The 18,805-nt window shown below is 30.6% G+C and overlaps 1 protein-coding gene and 1 long non-coding RNA gene across 3 annotated transcripts; both read left to right on the top strand.

Annotated features, from left to right (window-relative positions):
- Positions 1-2,485: 2,485 nt before the first annotated feature.
- On the top strand, positions 2,486-5,847 carry LOC128035392 (uncharacterized). 2 transcript variants are annotated; one of them, XR_008191840.1, is made up of 3 exons: positions 2,486-2,641; positions 3,078-3,152; positions 4,407-5,847. It is a non-coding gene; the product is annotated as an uncharacterized LOC128035392 (long non-coding RNA). The 2 variants fall into 2 exon arrangements; XR_008191839.1 differs by lacking the exon at positions 4,407-5,847 and having other exon boundaries at positions 3,078-3,231.
- Positions 5,848-16,583: 10,736 nt separating this feature from the next.
- On the top strand, positions 16,584-17,819 carry LOC105764417 (vascular-related unknown protein 1). Its single transcript, XM_012582972.2, has 3 exons — positions 16,584-17,098; positions 17,209-17,277; positions 17,380-17,819. Exons 1-3 carry the CDS (start codon positions 16,769-16,771, stop codon positions 17,518-17,520), a joined length of 540 nt encoding a protein of 179 aa, XP_012438426.1. The 5' UTR covers positions 16,584-16,768; the 3' UTR covers positions 17,521-17,819.
- Positions 17,820-18,805: the final 986 nt, after the last annotated feature.

Here is an 18,805-nt window from a genome sequence, read left to right as displayed (position 1 = left end):
TAAAACCCTAGGTATTTCTCTCTTTTTTTTTTTTTACTAAAAAATTAAAAAATTAAAAACATAAATTGATTTTTCCTAAAATAATCCAAGTTTTTTCTATTAAAACCTCGATAATTTCCTATAAAACCTCACATTTTTCTCTTTTATTATAAAAAATTAGAATAAAAAAGGGACAAATTGGCTTTTCCAAAAAACTTTCCAGTAAAAACTAAACTTTTTTCCTATAAGACCTAGGTAATTCTTCTTAAATACCTACGTTTTTCTTTCCCTTTATTGAGAAACTTTCCTTTATTGAGAAAAAAATAAACTAATTTCAAAAGGAAAAAAATTAAACGAAACTAAAAAGATAAAATGATTTTTTAACCCATATTTTCTTTGTAAAATTCCATGTTTTTCCTTACTAAAAAATTAAAATGAATTCTTAGAAAAGAAATTCAAAAGATAGAATGAGTAACAAAATAACAATTTCTGAAGTTGAGGGATTGAAATGAGTGTATCTAATCGCAAATTAATGGTGAGTTACTAAAATGATACAAGCATGTATGTAACGGTAGTGTCTAAATTACAAAGTTTTTATTTTCAGTGCTCAAAATGAAAACTTATGAATGTTAGGTGACCAACTGTGTAGTGTAATTTTTTTATTACCAAAAGCCTATTTATTTTCTAATTTTGGGTGCTAAGTTTAGTTTTTTTGGTTATTTATTTATTTATACAATTTGAAGTAAGGATGGGGTGATAGAGTTTAAACTCATGTCAAACGGGTGTATGGTAAGAATTTTAACCACCACTCCATACAAGTTTAAATTACTACAGCATGAATATCTTGTATCCAAGTTGGGAGTTTGAAATATTTGTAACTCACCAACTCGAGGGGGAGTGTAAAAGATTAGTTAGTAACTTGTAATAGAAATTAGGGAAGTTGCCGTAGATGCTAACAAATTATTGAAGATAGTTCTATTCATCATAATATTCTACTTTGGAAATGTGTTGTTAGAGCAAAGCAACCTTTCTTATTAGGGTATGGGCTACTTGCAAATAAGACAACAAAAATCATTTATTTGGTTGTTCAAGACATGCCTTGATTGTACGTCAAGTTCTTATCCTTCTGTAACCTGTTATCAATTCTGATCAATGCAAAGCCATTGAAAATGCAATTATTGAGGTTTTTCCTAAATCATATTGTTATACCCATTTTGCCCGCCCAATTAACAAATAAAATAAATAAACTAAAGTCCAAATTACAATATGAACAAAAATAGCCCTAACTAAACCTAAACCCTAGCCCAACAAAGACAGCCCAAAACATTTTCAGAAAAAGAAACAGGAAGAAATCCTAAGCAGGAAAAACAGCAGCCACCTTCAGCAGCCTCCAGCACGGCATCCAGCTGTCGCACGACTCGGAACCAGCCCTCCTTCACGTTTGTACCTGTAAAAGGACTAGGAGAGTCCAATAGCAACACAAACAGTGTAAAAGTAGGGAAAATAGGAAATTTCGGGCTATAAAAAGGCCCCGAATTTATGTATTTAAAAACACACGAATGAATGAAAAGAAAATAGAGAGAAATCAATTCAAGTACAGACCATTTTCAAAGGTAGTAGTGTCGTTTTTATTTTTATTTTATTTTTATTTACATTTTTTTTAAAAACGAAAATGAAAATAAGAAATATTATGATGGAGGAGCCGATTCCGATGAAAATAGGTATTTTTTGGGTTTGGGAGTTAAAAAAACTAATTTTTTTATTTCCGTCCGCAAAAAAACTAAAAAATATTTTTTTATTTTTCGGCCACCGTAGACGGCGGTGCCGTCGCCAACAACTGGCGGCCGCTGCGGTGGTCCAGCGAGCTAGGTCGGTCGGCTTCTAGACACTGCAAGAAGAGGGGAGAGGTTTTTTTTGAGTTTTTTTTTTGTGAAAGGGAGAAAATGAATTTAAAAAAAAAAAACTTTTTGGTTTATATAAAAGATTTTTGGGCCTTAATCTCAGTAGCCAAAACAACGCTGTGTAATAGCCCAATTTTTAGTAGTGTCAGAACAATGATTTGAGATCACTAAATTCGATGAAAAAGTTAGAAATATTAATCAGTGAATTTTGTGATTTAAAAGAAATTATTAGGTAAATTGGGTCAAAAACGAGGTATCGAGACCTCGATATCATAAACTGAGCCGTAAATATTTTTATAAATATTTACAGAGTGTCAATAGGATAATATTAAAGTTTCGTTAAGACATTTTAACGTTTCGATAGTTAATTATGAAAAAGGATTAAATTGCAATAGGGATAAAAGTTTAATTATAGATTAAAGAAAAGTTAAAAGGACCAAATAGGCAATTATGCCTTTTTCCAAAGTTCAGGCGGCATAAGTATAAAAATCTGAGATTTTTATGTGTTAAAAAAATATTATTATATTATAGTAATGATTATGTTTTTATATTATATTATTATTAATATATTATATTATATTATATATATACATAAAACAAAAGAAAGAATAGAAAAAGAAAGAAAAGAAACAGAATAGAAGAGACGAAACAGAGAAAGAAACAGAGAGCAAAACGGGCAGAGAAGGAAGGAAAGAAAGAAAGAAAGAAAGAAAGAAAAAGAAAAAGGGAAATTTAAGGTTTTAAGGTTCCAAGCTCAATTGGTAAGTCAAATTAAGTCTTTTTCTTATAATTTTTGAGTTTTTGGAATCTTAGAGATAAATACTACTTGATTTATGTTGATATTTTGAAAGTTAGTAGATTGTTAGATATGAGTTATGTTGAATTAATTGATGAACTAGAGGTTAAAATGATTGAATTTTAAGTTAGAAGTTAGTAAAAGATTGATTTGTAAAATAAAATATAAGTTTTGAACTGATAGGGATTAAATTGAAAGAATCCCGAAATTAGGGATTTATGGGGAAATTGAAGAATTAAACTGAGTTTATAGTAAGAATTAAGAGAGAATATAGAGTTAGAATGGAAAAATAAAATTAGTATTGATAAGGGATTAAATTAGAATTTGGGTAAAGTTTAGGTATACGGGAAATGTTTTAATGAAATTGTGTATTAATGATTTTTAATTGTTTAATTACGTAGCTAATGTCGTGCACGAGTCATTGTCCGAGAAAGGAAAGGGGAATGTGGACAAGAAGTGACTCGAGAGAAATTTCGGTTAGTATTACCATAATTTGAATTTAATTATTAATCGTTAAAATTTAAATTAATATACATGATAAGAAAATTGAGGTGAGTATCATGATTGAATCGAATGAAATATATATATATATATATATATATATATATATATATATATATACGTATTGATATTGAATTTATTGATAGTAATTGTTGAATTTTGAATAATATGTTTAGTAAATAAAAATAAGGAGAATATCGATATTTAATTGAATGAATTAAAATATGAATTGAATAAAAGTGAATTAAATTATGAATAAGTGTGAATACGTGAATTGAGTATTGACTGAAAAGTGGTTTGATTCGAATCGAAGTATGATTTGTGAAATATGTATTGGTACTGAACTGTACATTGATTTGAAAGTGGGAAGTGAATTTGCAATAGAAAAATGTATTGAATCAAATGGTGATTAAATTGGAATGATTTGAATTGAAAGTATGAGAAAGTGATTGAATTGAAATGTGATTCGGAAACCCTATTAACTAGTCGGGTGAGTCGGATATAGTTGGCATGCCATAGGATTGGAAGTGTTCAGGATACTTGACCTTGAGTCGATGAGACACTGGGTGTCATCTTGTTACTTGGATAGATTCGATGAGGTCTTGGTACCAACTTACTTGCTTTGCCGATGAGACACTGGTGTCAACTATTGCTTGAACTATCCGATGAGGCACTGGGTGCCATTCGGTGTGTTTGGTTGGATCCGTGTATCCGCCAAGGTCCGAGTCTTGTTAATAGGGTAAATAATTGAAATGAGAAAATTTGAATAAGTGTGACTGATTGGGATATGGAAAGAAATGAGAAAGTGAAATTGTGAATTGATATGTGAATTGGAAATCGAGATATGAGATTTAAATATATGAACCCAAAGTTCATAATATGATAAAGAGTAAATTTTGTTATATGATATTAGTGAGTAAAAATTGCAATAAAATTGATATTGAATATAAATTAAATGAAATGAATTGTATATGAATTGAAATGAACTATAAGAAAAAAATCCCACGGAATTGAGATAGTGAAATAAGGTATGAATACAATTAAATATAAGATTTGAATTATTGCTTATTGTTATTAATTATCAAGTTGATTTAATGTATGAGATAATTAATGAATAATTGTAGACATAAATAAAATATATATAATTTATCGATTAATGTTATTAATTTGAATTATGGTAATACCACTGAGTATACCCATACTCAGCGTACGGTTGTTTCCGTGCGCAGGTTAGTAAAAAAACCAGTGTTCGATCCAGCATCCAAAGTAATCCCGACCTCAGAGACATTTTAGTGATGTACCTTTCTGTTGATAATGTGGCATGTACCTAGGTAATGTATAAACCTAAGTGATGTATAGGGATTAGTCATTTTGAATGTTGTATCTATGAGATTGCTAAAGAAAGATGTGTGAGTATGTGATAATGTTTGGCTTTTAAAATGGTTAAGTATGAAAATCAAGAAAGGGTAAACTTTGCAAAGAAACAGAATTCAGGCAGCAACAGTGACGTAACTTTGAAAAATCACCTAAGATAGTATAAAATGAATTAGAGGGTGAATGATATATTAAATTAAATCTTGTTAAGTCTATTTTCATATAAAAATAACGGTTTAGCAAAAAGAATTTTATATTTTAAGATATGTGAATTTTAGTGAGACAGGGTCAGAACTGTTTTTGGAGTCCCCTGTTCTAAGTTTAGAAAATCACTAAAAATGGTACAAAAATAATTATGAGTTGTAGTTTATATGTATAGAATACTTATTGAGTCTATTTTCTGTAGAAACAAGTAATAACTTCATATGACAATCCTACAATGAGAAATTTTATTTTTAGTGACAAGAGGTCAGGGCAGTCAATTGGTGAAATAGAGCTTACTTTAACTAATAAACTGTACTAATTGGCTGGACCAAAAATTATGAAATTTTTATGGTAGGAAGATATACGAGTCTAGTTTCAGGGAAAATTTATGGAATTAAATTTCGAGTTCCGTATCTAAAATTATAAGTAATTTAGTAACTGCTGCGCGATTGGGCAGATTTGTTGTAAACTGTTTGATACTTCCGGTAATGCCTCGTAACCCTATTCCGACGACGGTTCGGGGTTAAGGAGTGTTACACGCTGTATAAGGAGTGACCCGCACGGTGACCCGACCCGAGGGGAGGATCCGCATTTTTTGTTAGTGGGTTATTTTCGCGGGCGGTCCTTCCACATTTTTTGAATGTTTCAATTCAGTCCTATTTTCATTATTTTATTTATTTAAAATTAGCCTGCTTAATTTTTTGCGCATTACAATTTAATTCCTGGTATGCTGCGAAGAAGACACATTCCAGAGGATGGTTTATTTTTCCATTTGGTCCTCCCCTCTTTAGCGTGTACTCAATCTAGTCCCTATTCGTTTTTTAGAATCCATTACGTTTTTTCCTCCAAAATTTGTTCTGTTTTCAATATGGTCCAATATTTAATTTAATTTGTTTTTTAATTATTATTTTATTACTCTTTAGGGTTTTAATGTTTAAGCTTTATATTAATTTAAATTCATCATTAACGTGCTTATTTTAAATTTATCGTGTATTATTTTATATTTTTTATAAATTCAATAAAATTTGTACACATTTTTTGTTTTTAATTTTAAAGTCATTTTTTATATGTTTCTATGTTTTAAAGATTTATATGAAGATATTTTTACAATATACTATTTTATAGATACATATATAATTCATATTAAGTTATTTCTTATTATATATATATATATATATATATATATATTATTGGTACTCTAAAAGTTTTTATATATTGTTTACTCAAATAAATATATGTATATTATCTTGTGTACTACCTATTGTGGTTTTCTTTTTATCCGATATTTATCTTAAAATTCATTTAGATATTATCATTTCACATAATATTTATTCTTTATCTTTATTTTAATTTATTTCAAACTCATATATATATTTTTTGTTTTAAAATATTATACATATAATTTATTGTTTGTATTAATGATTTAAATTTCCTTTTGTATATTTTATTTTATAACTTGTTGTACTTTATTTGTGTTAATTGGTTCAGTATTTCTTTCAAAATTGACTTTAAATTTATTATCTTTAATGTTAGTATTTGCATAATGTATGGTTGAGGTTATTGTTGCTATGTTTGTTTGTATTTATCTATTGATTATTTGTGTTCACTAGTGTACATTTTAATTTCGAATTATCCTTTTGCATTGTATGTTATCACTCCATCGCATTTTAGTTCTTTTAAAAGGTTGCATTTGGTTTAAATGTTGAAATTGTTTTTATCCATAAGTTTTCGATATATTCGGTATCACAGATTCTCGAGAAGATTGTGCCCTAACTCACTGGGCTTCAATTTTCCCCGTTGAATTTAAATAACCGAGTATTTCTTCTTCAACAAGAGCATAAAAATTTCAAACCAAAGTTGATTCTCAGGATTTCAAAATGTTGTGTCCTAACTCGCTGGATATGACATTTTGTTACCTTCTGTTAAGGATTGCTAAAAATAAAGGCAATATTTGGTATTTGGGAATTTTGAAAAATTGAACCCTAACTTACTGGGTTCTGATTTTTCATTTGACCTAAATAACCGAACATCCTTCTCAAACTTAAATGCATGAGTTTTAAAAGTCAAAAAACAAATTTAGTTTCGAGAATTAGAAATGCTGCACCCTGGGTGTAACATTTTATTTTTTCGAAATAAGAGGGTCTTATCATCTGAGTTAATTTATTCAAATTTTCTTTTAAAAAGGATCATATTTTCAAATATTTTTCATTTGACCTTAAGACAATAAATAATTAATTTGGTACCAATTATGGGCGTTATGAGGGTGCTAATCTTTTCTCGTACGTAACTGACTCCCAAACCCATTTTTTTCTAAAACTCGTAGACCAAAATCATCTTTTAGGTGATCCAATCACATTTCAATAAAAGATTGGTGGCGACTCCAATTTTTATTTTTAAGTCGACAACTAATTTTTGTTTTCAAAAAGTGGTTTCGACACAGTACAAGCTTCCCCAAAAATTGAGCGGACATCATCAATATGAGTCAATGAAATTGGCATCGGAGGCAGCAATATATGATTCTTTTAGAATAAATGAATTTGAAAATGCTTCAGGTTTTTGACCTTGGTGGAAACCAGGGGCTCCAAACCTTGTATGAATTGCGACAAAAGTGGGTGTCTGTATATTTGAAAGGTTTTTTGCTGGTATGTCCACCACACAAGGAAGTGAGAGCATGAATGGTTTTCTGATGGTTATGTGCATAGATAGACAACTTTGAGTGATTTTGTTAGTCAATACGAGTTAGCACTCCAGGATAAGCATCAAAAAGAGGCAAGAGTAGATTCTGGTTCCAGGCATGTAGAACCAATGATAAAAACAATATGTTGTTACGAGAATGAGATGTCCAAATTGTACATTGCTGCTATATTTAAGAAATTTCAAGTAGAAGTGGAGGAAATGTTTTCATGCTTTAATACAAGAGAAGTGTGCAACAATGGATCAATCAAAACACACTCATGGGGTGACATGAACAAAGTAGCCAAAATTAAAGGTTTTTTTATAACTGGGCAGAAACAAAGTGCATTGCATATGTAATATGTTCAATTTCAAAGGCTATTTGTGCAGGCATGCATTATCACTTCTCCATTATAATGGTGTTAATGAAATATGGATTTTCTCATCACTTCTGACAATCCTACAGAATGCACTTCAAGTTATTAAAGAAGAATCACTCTTTTTAAATTATAAAATAAAAGTGCAGGTATTATATAAAATTTGAATTATATTTTGATTAATTTGGAGTCTTTTCTAGCTACTATTTTAAATTTAAATAATATATTTAATAAAAATATATTTATTCCCTTATAATGCTATATATTTATTCTTTATAGGACATAAAATTGTATGGCTAAGATTAAGGGTCTGTTTGATAGGGGGAAAACCATTTCCGGAATTGGTTTTCCCTATTTTCCGGTGTTTGATTGGAGGAAAATGATTTCCTATTGTAAAATATTTTACAAAACACGGGAAAAGGAGTTCTTGTTTGAGGAAAATGTCTTACCGTTTTGAATTGGTAAGACATTTTCCTGAAAATGACCCATTCTTCTCCCTTTCCCTTCTCCTTCCCTTTCCCTTCTCCTTCCCTTTCCGTTTGAAGCCTACAATCGCCTCCAAGCCATGGCGGTGGCCTTCGAGAGAAGTTGCCGATTCTCGAAAAGTGTAGCCCTCGGCAATCAATCGATGGAAAAAGCTCTCCTTGAAGCTTTGTTTGGATTCCATTTGCTTTTGCCCAAAATCCATTCGATCGTCGTTTCCCCGCTATGGGAGAAGCTTTAGAGGATCCGGTTACGTAATGCCCAATGCGTCGCGACCTCGATCTCTTAAGCCCAAGATGGTATCCATCCCGTCCACTTCGTCGGTTCGGGCGAGGCAAACGACTCGGCAATCAAGATCCGAAGGAGCAAGTGAATGACATCGAGCGTAGTGTTTCCAAGACGAGACCGTGGAATTGATTCGAATGACCCAAAGCGAGATTGAAAGTGAACGAGAATCGATGAGCTTGCTTTTCAAATTGACCCAAAGCGAGATTGAAAATAATGCGAAGTAATTGACCAAAATCAAGGTATTATCGATTCTTCGGATAAAAGAAATCAAATTTTAGAGTGGGAAGCAACAGAGGATCTTGAATGTGTGGCTAATTTGAGTGAATCGGAAGGAAGTTTTATTGCGATCGGAGGGAATGAGGAGAGGATATTGGAAAGCGATGGGAATGAGAGTCAAAGCAATTGGTTAGGAGATGAAGAAGGTGAAAATAGAAGAGGCGGTCGATAATTGCTCTCTTTTGTTCTCTCGATAATAGAATAGGCGATCTGAAAATAGAAGTGGAATGAGAGTCAAAGCAATTGGTTAGGAGTCAAAGCAATTGCTCTCTTTTGTTCCAAAAAATCAAGAACGAATCATTGTATACACACCCTAGAATATCATGTCTTATGTCCAACATCATCTTTTGGCATCACATATCCCATGTCTTGAATCCAAAATCATATCTTCAACCTCAAGTAAATTGGGCTTATTGGGATCCATCTAGAGTTTATAATTTCCCTTATTACTTTTATAAGTAATATATTTTAAGAAATAATATTTAACTTTTATAATTTCCCTTATATTAATATATTAAAAAATAACTTTTCCGGAAAATATTTTCGGGAAATCTGTCAAACAGTAGAAAATATTTTACACAGATTCAATCAAACACCAGAAAACATTTTCCAGTAAGTCATTTTACAGAAATGTAAAACATTTTCCAGAAATCATTTTACGGAAAACATTTTACTGCCAATCAAACAGACCCTAAAAGTTAAAAACACTTTCTTATTTTCAATTAAGCTAAAACATTAAAAATTTTGTTGGAACATACAAACTTTCCTTAATTTATTTTTCTGGTTTGACTACAACCACTACACCAAAACAGGTTTTTAGCGGTGTTTTTTTATGCATTTAAAGCGCTGCTAAAAGTATTTGTGGTGTTTTTGAAAGCGCCGCAAAAAATGCCGCTGTTGTCAACGCCGCAAACATTTGCGGCGTTTTTAGAAATAAATGCCGCTATAGATCATGACCTTTAGCGACACTTTTCCGACAAACGCCACTACAGATCAAGATCTTTAGATCAGGACCTTTAGCAGCACTTTTACACAAACGTCGCTACAGATCAAGATCTTTAGCGGCGCTTATCCCACAAACGCCGCTATAGATCATGACTTTTAGCGGCACTTTTCCCACAAACGCTGCTATAGGTCATGACTTTTAGCGGCGCTTTTCCCACAAACGCAGCTATAGAACAGACCTTTAGCGGCACTTTTCACACAAACGCCGCTAAAAACATATCTTTAAAAAAATAAATTTTTTTCAAATAAATTTTATTTCTATGATAAATATTATATTATGTTTTAAGGATTTAAATTTTCTACGAAAATTTTAACTTTAAAACTAAATATAAAAATTAATGAATTTAAATTTAGAATTTAAAATAATAAATTAATAACTGCACAAATGTTTAGAAAATATTAAAGAATCTTTCATATCATACTTATAACGAGGATGCTTTTACAAATATCATGCTCCATAATTAGTGTAAGAAGAGCAAATCGATATAGATGGCAAATCCACTTCATCAAAATGAGATCTACATCATGTGGTCTTCCTTTCAAGCATCTCCCATGCCTTCAAGCCATTAGGAATAGCAAGAACTACTCAAAAGAAAACCCATTTTCAAATCACAAATGTACAAGTTAATATTGCAAACAGTTTCTTATTTTAAGCAAGAATCAACAAGAAAGTTTCCATTTTAAAAATGTAAAATAATAAATTGAACCACAATCCATAATCAAATATTTGTTACTTACATTTAAGGGTCAAGCGAGCACTTATAGTACAAAATAAAATATCAAGTCAAGCCAACATGCACGATAGTGCACTTTGATTCTATCACCTTTGTGAGCTTGAAACTCGCATGATTTGGGCTTATGCTGTGAAAAAGTGAAGAAAAAAAAGACATAATAAGACAACAAGCAACAAAGAATGGCAATAAAAATGGAAACAATTTCTAATATATCAACAGAGTTCGAGTGCTGCAATTTAAGTTTTAACGACTAGTGTTCAACTTGTAAGTATTTAGCCGAATGAAAATTTCATTGAGGAGATGTGAAAATGATGATAGCTGCTAAGTTACAAATAAAGCTTTAATCCTATATTCCTATTCCTAGATTAAAACTTTAACAATAACTTATAATCCTAACCATCCATCCATACCTCCAACAATCAATAAATAAGACTGAAACAATATAATATCATAGTAGCAGCTCTTGCATTACACAAGCATATATATAATACAAGCTGGGAGAAGCATGTAGTGGGGATCCAAATTAAGGTCAAAAGCAAAGTAAGCATCGTGATATACACTTACCATCTTCTTTTAAACTAGGGGAGAAGCCTCTTTAGAGTAAAACCGGACAGGAATGGAAACTTCTTGCCGCAGAATAGCTTGACTACCATAAAGCTGTACAAATTACTCAAAGATTAATTTCTAAAAGATGCAATATCCTAGCCAAACATCAAAGACCAAAAAACATATTATACCGCGGATTAGTAAAAAAAATTCAACCAATTAACAACAAATAATCCTCCTTCTGACCTCTGCAAAAAAAAAATTCAACCACATTTAATAGTTCTTTAAATATCTTGAACCAAAAAAACCTAAAAAAAAGTTTAAAAACTCAAGCAAAAAAATCTAACTTTTACTAACTTTGTCATAAACAAAACAAATTCGAAACACTAAAAGGTCAAAACAAATAACCTATCAACATGGTATTTTTCAGTCACAAGCAATCAAGTAGTTTCTCGAGAAACAAACAGATAACAACAACAAAAAAAGAGTACCGGAGAATCGAAGGAGAGGCAACATTCTTGCTTGTAGATACGATTGGTGGGTTTAGGGATCCGAACCCGAGAGAGATTGGTCAAAAGCATTCAATGTCTATTATAACCTTTGCAAAAGAAAACTTCTCATGTGGAATAAGCTTAAGGCACTCCCTGGAAAATTTTTAAATTAATGAGGAACCATTCAATGTCTATTATAACCAACCACAAATATGAATGGTGAAAAATATCCACAAACAGAATGATTCTTTAGAATACACCATATGCCTATGGATGAGGGAGACAAGATACAAATCAAAATAACATTTGATGCATGCTGTATGAGGTGCCACTTGATACTGTCACAATTTTTGAGCTTAGATTCCCAGTTTTCTAGTCAATGCTGACTGCAGAAAGGTTCAAAGTGTATATAACATTGAATCCTAATGTTGCATGTAAGGGTATGAGGTGCCACTTGATCCATTCACAAATTCTGAGCTTAGATTCCCAGTTTTCAAGTCAATGCTGAATGCAGAAAGGTTCAAAGTGTATATAACATAGAATCCTAATGTTGTATGTCAGGGAAAGCAGTTGACGGGCCACCAAAAACAGATTATGCTTAAAAGTGCAAATGATGTGCCAAACCAGATTATGCTTAAATGTGAAATTCGTAAATCTCTCAACTGAAGAAACTCATATGCTTAACTGATGTGCCAAACCAGATTATGAATAATGTCTTTTTAAAAATCAACAATCAGAAAACCCTATACACAGAGAAGACTATTTCACTTCAGAAAACCCTAAAATTCATCCAACACCGTCAAGAAAGCAATGTGCGCATTCCCAATATAAAAGAAATGAAAGCATTATAGTACCTTGAAAACGATGAAGACAAATGAAAGCCCCGAACAAACCCTATACACTGAGAAGATGATTTCAGTTCATTCAACGGGTCATCATCAAATTACAAACAACAAATTTAACAAAAACAATAAAATGCAAACTTTAAATACGCAAAATAAAGAAATCGAGCCTTAAATATTGATTTACCAATAAACAGAATTTGACTGCCACCTTCTTCGTCTTCTCTGTGTGGGTTATGTAAGTTTGCAAGAAATCGAAAAACTAAAGCTTTTCCTTGTAACTAAAAAAACCAATCGAGGAATCGGGGGGTAAGAAATCGACGAAGTGCTTCCTTTGGCTCTGACTGATTAGGGATTTCGATAGATGGGGGATTTGGGGCTAGGGGCGAGGAATTAGGAGAAAGAACCCGATTTATGTTCAAAACGGCATCGTTTTCTATTTTAACATTTGCAGCGCTTACAAAAAAACGCCACTAGTTTCACAACTTTTGCGGTGTTTTGACAAAAAACGCCACTAACATTTAACTCGTCAATGAAGCGGTGCCGTTTTGTTTAATTTTTTATATGTTTTTTGCGGCGTTTTCTGAACAAATGCCGCTAATATTTAGATTTTGTGGCGTTTTTACATGGAAACGCCGCTACTGATTAACTTTTTATTAATATAATTTATAAATTTTCAAATTATTAATAGCTTTATGAATTTCATACATTCTTCTAGACATTATTTTTAATTGATACATTAAAATGACATTATTAATATTATTAATAATATTATTTAAAATTTTATCTGATTTATTATTTTTAATTGTTAAAATTTTATAAATTTTATAAATCTTAGAGAGTGTATAATTTAAATATTATCAATATTCAAAATTATTAATTATTAATTATTTATATTATTCAAATAATGTATTATAATTTTAAAATTATACTCTATTTTATGTGAATATATAAATGATTAATGTAAATAACACAATTAATTAATTTGTTTCATCATAACATATATGCCATTTGTCAATTAATAAACTAAGCATTTGTGTCACTTAGAACCCTAGTAACGTAATAAGAATTAAAAAACAACAATTATTTGTAATTTTTTTGAATTCGGTATCAAAAAAGTAATTAAATCCTAAAACTCATAAACCTAATCCCTAAATCTCAAAACCCAAAACCATGCATTGTAAACCTTAAATTATAAACAGTAAATCGTAAACCATAAACATCAAGCCCTAAAACACTAAACTTTTATATCTTATAAGCCTTAAACACTAACCTCTTAACACTAAACCGGCCCAAACTTTAAACCCTAAATCTTAAACCTTAAACTCTCAAACCCTAAACCAAAAACACTAAACCTACATCATAAACCCTAAACTCAAAACTCTAATCCCAAAATAATAAACATTATATAATGATTAACCCATATACGATAAACTTTAAATTATAATAATCACTAAACCTTAATCACCAAACTCCCAAGCCCTAAACCCAAAACACTAAACCTACATCATAAACCCTAAACTCAAAACTCTAATCCAAAAATAATAAACATTATATAATGAACCCTAAAACCCTAAAGCATATATAATAAGCTTTAAATTATAATAACCCCTAAACCCTAAAATTATCATTTTTGCGGCGTTTTCACAAAAAAACGCCGCTAATGCAAGTAATCCTCAAGATAAGCGATGTCGTTTTATGAAACTTTCCGCCAAAGGTGAACACTAAACGAAGTCGTACTGCACAACTTTTTGCGCTGCTTTCTCAAAAACGCCGCTAAAGCCCTGAGCATTAGCGACGCTTTCCTAAAAACGCCGCTAAAGCCTCGAAAGCTCAGAAAATGGGCTTAGGTTTTTTGCGGCGCTTTCTGGAAAACGCCGCTAGTGCTTATTTTTAGCGGAGTTTTCCAAAAAGCGCCACTAATGCTCGATCTTTAGCGGCGTTTTCCATAAAGCGCCGCAAATGCTCGATCTTTAGCGGCGTTTTTTATCCAAACGCCGCTAAAAACCTGTTTTGGTGTAGTGAACAAAAGATTATATAAGCCTTCAAGGATAGAAACCAATTTCAACAACCTACCATCAACAAGCCTCTTAAAATGTCCCCCTCTATTGAATTCGTTTCTCAACAAGACAAGCTCTTGTGTGACGGACGATGAGCAAGAGCTTTACTCAAATTGTTATTGCCTTTCTATTTGATATTTATGTTGAAAAAGCAAAACAAGGCACACCCTCTTCAAGTGTGTTGCCATTTGCAAAACATTTAACGTTTCAACAAAATCATTTCCAAGCATTAATTGCCCTGGGGTCATTCCCAAAGCAAAAGTGTGGCATTTGAAGTTAATGTCAAAATGGCATTACTTGCATCGGTGTATATCTGCAATAAATTCAGAAACAGCTTATGAGAAGATTATTTTGTAGTTTGTAACTTGTTTAAAAGTTTTACCTCTCAAACCAAGTTATTAGAAATTGGATAATAAGCTAGATGAAACCAATGAATGAGTTTATTTGCAAATAAATTTCAACTTGTAAATTCCTTCTTAATTATGTCTACCACTCTTTCATTTATTCTAATGGAATGAAAAGGAAATTTTAAATAAGGAAAGCTTGTCTTTGCCAGAAACAAAAAGAAAAGTTTTAATGTTTTACCTTGAAACATACTTCAACAAAAATTAAAGAAAAAGGAAAGATTGAAAACTCTAATCTAACTTTTAATCTCAACCATAATTTAATTTTAAAGTTGTTAAAACTAAAAAGAAATTCCATTTTATAAATTTACTTTCACTAAATAAAACATAATATTTATGTATTTCATCTTTTTTGAAAGAAAAACATATTCATTTCAAATTAAAAAGACCGGAAAGACAAAACAAAGTGACAGCAAACAGAGGCACAACTAACCCAAGCCAATAGGCTTAATTTTTATAATAAATTTTATTCTTAACAAATATTTGGATTAAATATTTAATAATAAATTTTAATTGATAGTTTTCAAATTTTTATTTATAATGTTAATTGAAAGTAAAATTGTTTCAAATTATAATAATGCACATACAAAAGCATGCATATATAAAATTTATTTTTGAATAAATTAAAAAATTATGTATATATAATGCTTGCAAAGAATCCGTTGAAATAATAGAAAAATTAAGTATAGTAGGACAAAAGAAGAAGGTAATATAGCTTCTTCCTTTTACGCTTATAAATAGACTAATACCTAAACCAATATAGAATAGGGTTAATTTTATTTTAATATTTTTTAACTTTTCAATTGTTTTCACGGGAATCACATTGTCGTGTTTATGGGAAAGTAAATAAAATTTGATATACCAAACATTAGAATTACTTTCCAACTGACTAAATTACTAGAAAAGTGATTACTTTCCATCATATCAAACGCTACCTAAGTGGATCCCTCTCCTTTATTCTTTATAGGATGTAAATTACATAAAATTGTATAAAATAATATATCTATACTACCATATATAAAAGAAAGGCCTTCTTTGAGACCTGATCTCATTGCTTCTTCTTTTCTCTTTTCCCTTTACGTTTTTAACAAAAATAGATAAATTTCAATTCTGGTCCCTCTACTTTTAATTATATAAAATGATTAAATTTTAATTTTATGTTTAAATTTTGAATTTCAATATTAATAATATTTTATTTTAATTAAAACAATCACATAAATTCAAAGAATTGTTAACAATATGCTTTTAAGTTTGAAGTGAAGGTGGAAAAGAAGTTTGGATAGAGTTAATTTTTATTTAAACCAATTTTTGGTTGAAATATCTTTTAATCTTAAAGCCCAACTTGAAACATTACTAGGCTTAATAACCAAACATTGAATTTGTTGCTTGCATGTTGTTATTGGGATAAATTCAATTGACTTATTCATTGTTTTTGGTTGAAAGGTAAGTCCTAACAAAGAAAATGGCTGCCATTGTTGAGTGCCAATTTAAACCTGAAAGGTCAACCTCTTCCCCTTTAATTAATTATATCATATGAATATAAAATTAACTTTCCTTTTGCACGTCCTCTATTTCTCTTTCTCAGCCTTGGTTTTTATTTCTTTTCTTTTTTTTTTTTTTTTGTTGTTGCAACTGCTGCTTTAATTTCCTCAAACTACCCTTGGCCCACGCTTGGGTCGCACCAAGATTCTAAATTATGGGTTCCCTTGTCTCTATTATTTTAAGCTAATCATCATCATCCTTTCCATTATAAATCCTCCATTGCTAAGAGCTTCACGAGTTTCTTCTTTCCAATCTATAGAGTCCCTCTTCTCTTCTGCTTAATTATACTGATATGGAAGATTACTCTATCAATTCATCTATCCACAAATCTGCTATTTCTAAGGACGACTCAGTTGAAGAAAGTGGCTGGACTGCTTATTTTGAAGATTTCTCAAACAATAATCATCATCAGCAGCAACAAGATAGTTATTCTTATAGTTTTGATTGTGGTTCTTCCTTGATCTCAGATGCTGCTACTGCATGGAAATCACCCCACAATATTGACCATCATCACCATGTTTTCCCCAAGAAATTAAGGTTCAAGAAAACAAGAACTAAAGAGATTTATGAGGAGGATGATTCTTTGGAGGATACTGCAAGCTCACCTGTCAACAGTCCCAAGGTAAAAATCATTGAACAAACAAACTCACATATTTCTGCATTTCTTTATAGATGAGGTGTTTCTTAATAACATGATGCTTCAACAATTCTTTTTCTTTTTTCTTCTAATAGGTTAGTGATGAGTTGAAACCAAATGATATGAATCCCAGAAAGAGAGAAGACCAAGCCCATAGTTCTCTGGTAAACTCATGAATTATTCTGAGAATCATATATTCATGAGATTGGTTGTTCTGGTTAGATAGTTGACCGAAAGAGTTGAACTTGTTGGTTTTTTCTTATTAGGGGAAGGAAACTGCCACAGACATACAGATTGAAGAAGAAAACAAATTGAAATTTCGTTATGGGAAGAATGATTGTACAGAGTTAAACAAAAGAGGGTTGTGTTTAGTTCCTTTCTCAATGTTAGCTAACTATCTTGGTTAATACCATTAATCTGCCGGCCTCATCGTCTTTCCAATCATCTCGTATATCTGGTGGTGACAACATAACGGGTTGCGGCCAATTGCAATGAATTTCGACGACAATGAAACCCGAAATAAAAAAAAAAAGGGGAAGGGGGGTTCAACAACTCTCTCCCTCTCATGTGTTCCTTGTACCTAGTAGTGCTTGTCAGAAAGAGAGTTTCATATTGCTCACTCTGTTATGAACATATTTGTATATTATCACATGATGAAGTTCTTTTTCTTGTATAAAGATACACCCCCTATTATCTACATTCAAAATTGAGTAAAGTATGTGTCGAACGTCGTAAATATAATCCATGTTTTATTTAACTTTTAAAGAGGTTATATTTTAATGTATTTTCGAATACTTGTTAAAGAAATTTATGTGTAATAAGAATGGTGAAATATTAAAAAAAAAAAAAGCAACAAAAAAGTAGTGATGAAATGAGATTTATCTATTAATGGGTATCTCTTCAATTTGAAAATGCTGTGATTTATGATTAAAAAAGAGTTTAATTGTGTGACCCAATTTGTACTTTCTCCCAAATAATACATAATTTCCACTGATTTTCAAGAAAATAAACATAAATCCATCCATTTAGATGCTAAATTGGGAATAAATGGAAGCATTGTGAAAAGCTTTTTGAGTTCAATTTTCAGAGGCTACTTATTAATTTGGATTCAATATGTAGCCGTAAAGGATGTGTATTCAACTCTTCCATTTATATTTGATTAGGGTTTCATTATTAAACAATCTTTTTTAATTAATTATATGATTAAATATATTTTAGAGGAATTTCATTTATTCTCTATTTATTTATATTATGTTCAAGATTTTAATTTATTTGATATCACAAACCAATTCAGCAGTAACTCAATTAAAAAATAATTTTTTTTCATATACAAAATGATTTATATTATTATAAAAATTGTACTTCTTTTTAATATTTTTATATAAAATTAATTAATTTATAATAAATATACTTTCTTCTTCTTCTCACAGAATCTAATATTAATTAAATATCATATCTAACAGTAACTTTGTTATTTATGAATTATGAGGAAAAAGAAATTAGTGGTCCAGCTTGTGATGGGATAACAAGTCTTCAAAAGTAGTTGATGTGGCATCTAGTGAGTGATTGAAAAGCAGATCAATCCAAAATAAACAAAAATTCGGTTTATAAAGAGATTGCCATCACATAAATTGATCTTTTTCCTAAAGCTATATTTATTTTTTCCTCATGTAATGCATTAGTCTTTTTTTT

This window comes from Gossypium raimondii, chromosome 12 (assembly GCF_025698545.1).
Source record: "Gossypium raimondii isolate GPD5lz chromosome 12, ASM2569854v1, whole genome shotgun sequence".
Classification (NCBI taxonomy): domain Eukaryota; kingdom Viridiplantae; phylum Streptophyta; class Magnoliopsida; order Malvales; family Malvaceae; genus Gossypium; species Gossypium raimondii.
This window is presented reverse-complemented; position numbering and strand designations above follow the sequence as displayed.

What these genes read in the sequence shown, in the direction of transcription:
- LOC105764417 (XM_012582972.2), top strand. Translation starts at nt 16,769, where the DNA reads ATGGAAGATTACTCTATCAATTCATCTATCCACAAATCTGCTATTTCT. An exon ending in CACCTGTCAACAGTCCCAAG is followed by an intron (nt 17,099 to 17,208) that starts GTAAAAATCATT and finishes TTCTTCTAATAG; the next exon opens with GTTAGTGATGAGTTGAAACC. An exon ending in ACCAAGCCCATAGTTCTCTG is followed by an intron (nt 17,278 to 17,379) that starts GTAAACTCATGA and finishes TTTTCTTATTAG; the next exon opens with GGGAAGGAAACTGCCACAGA.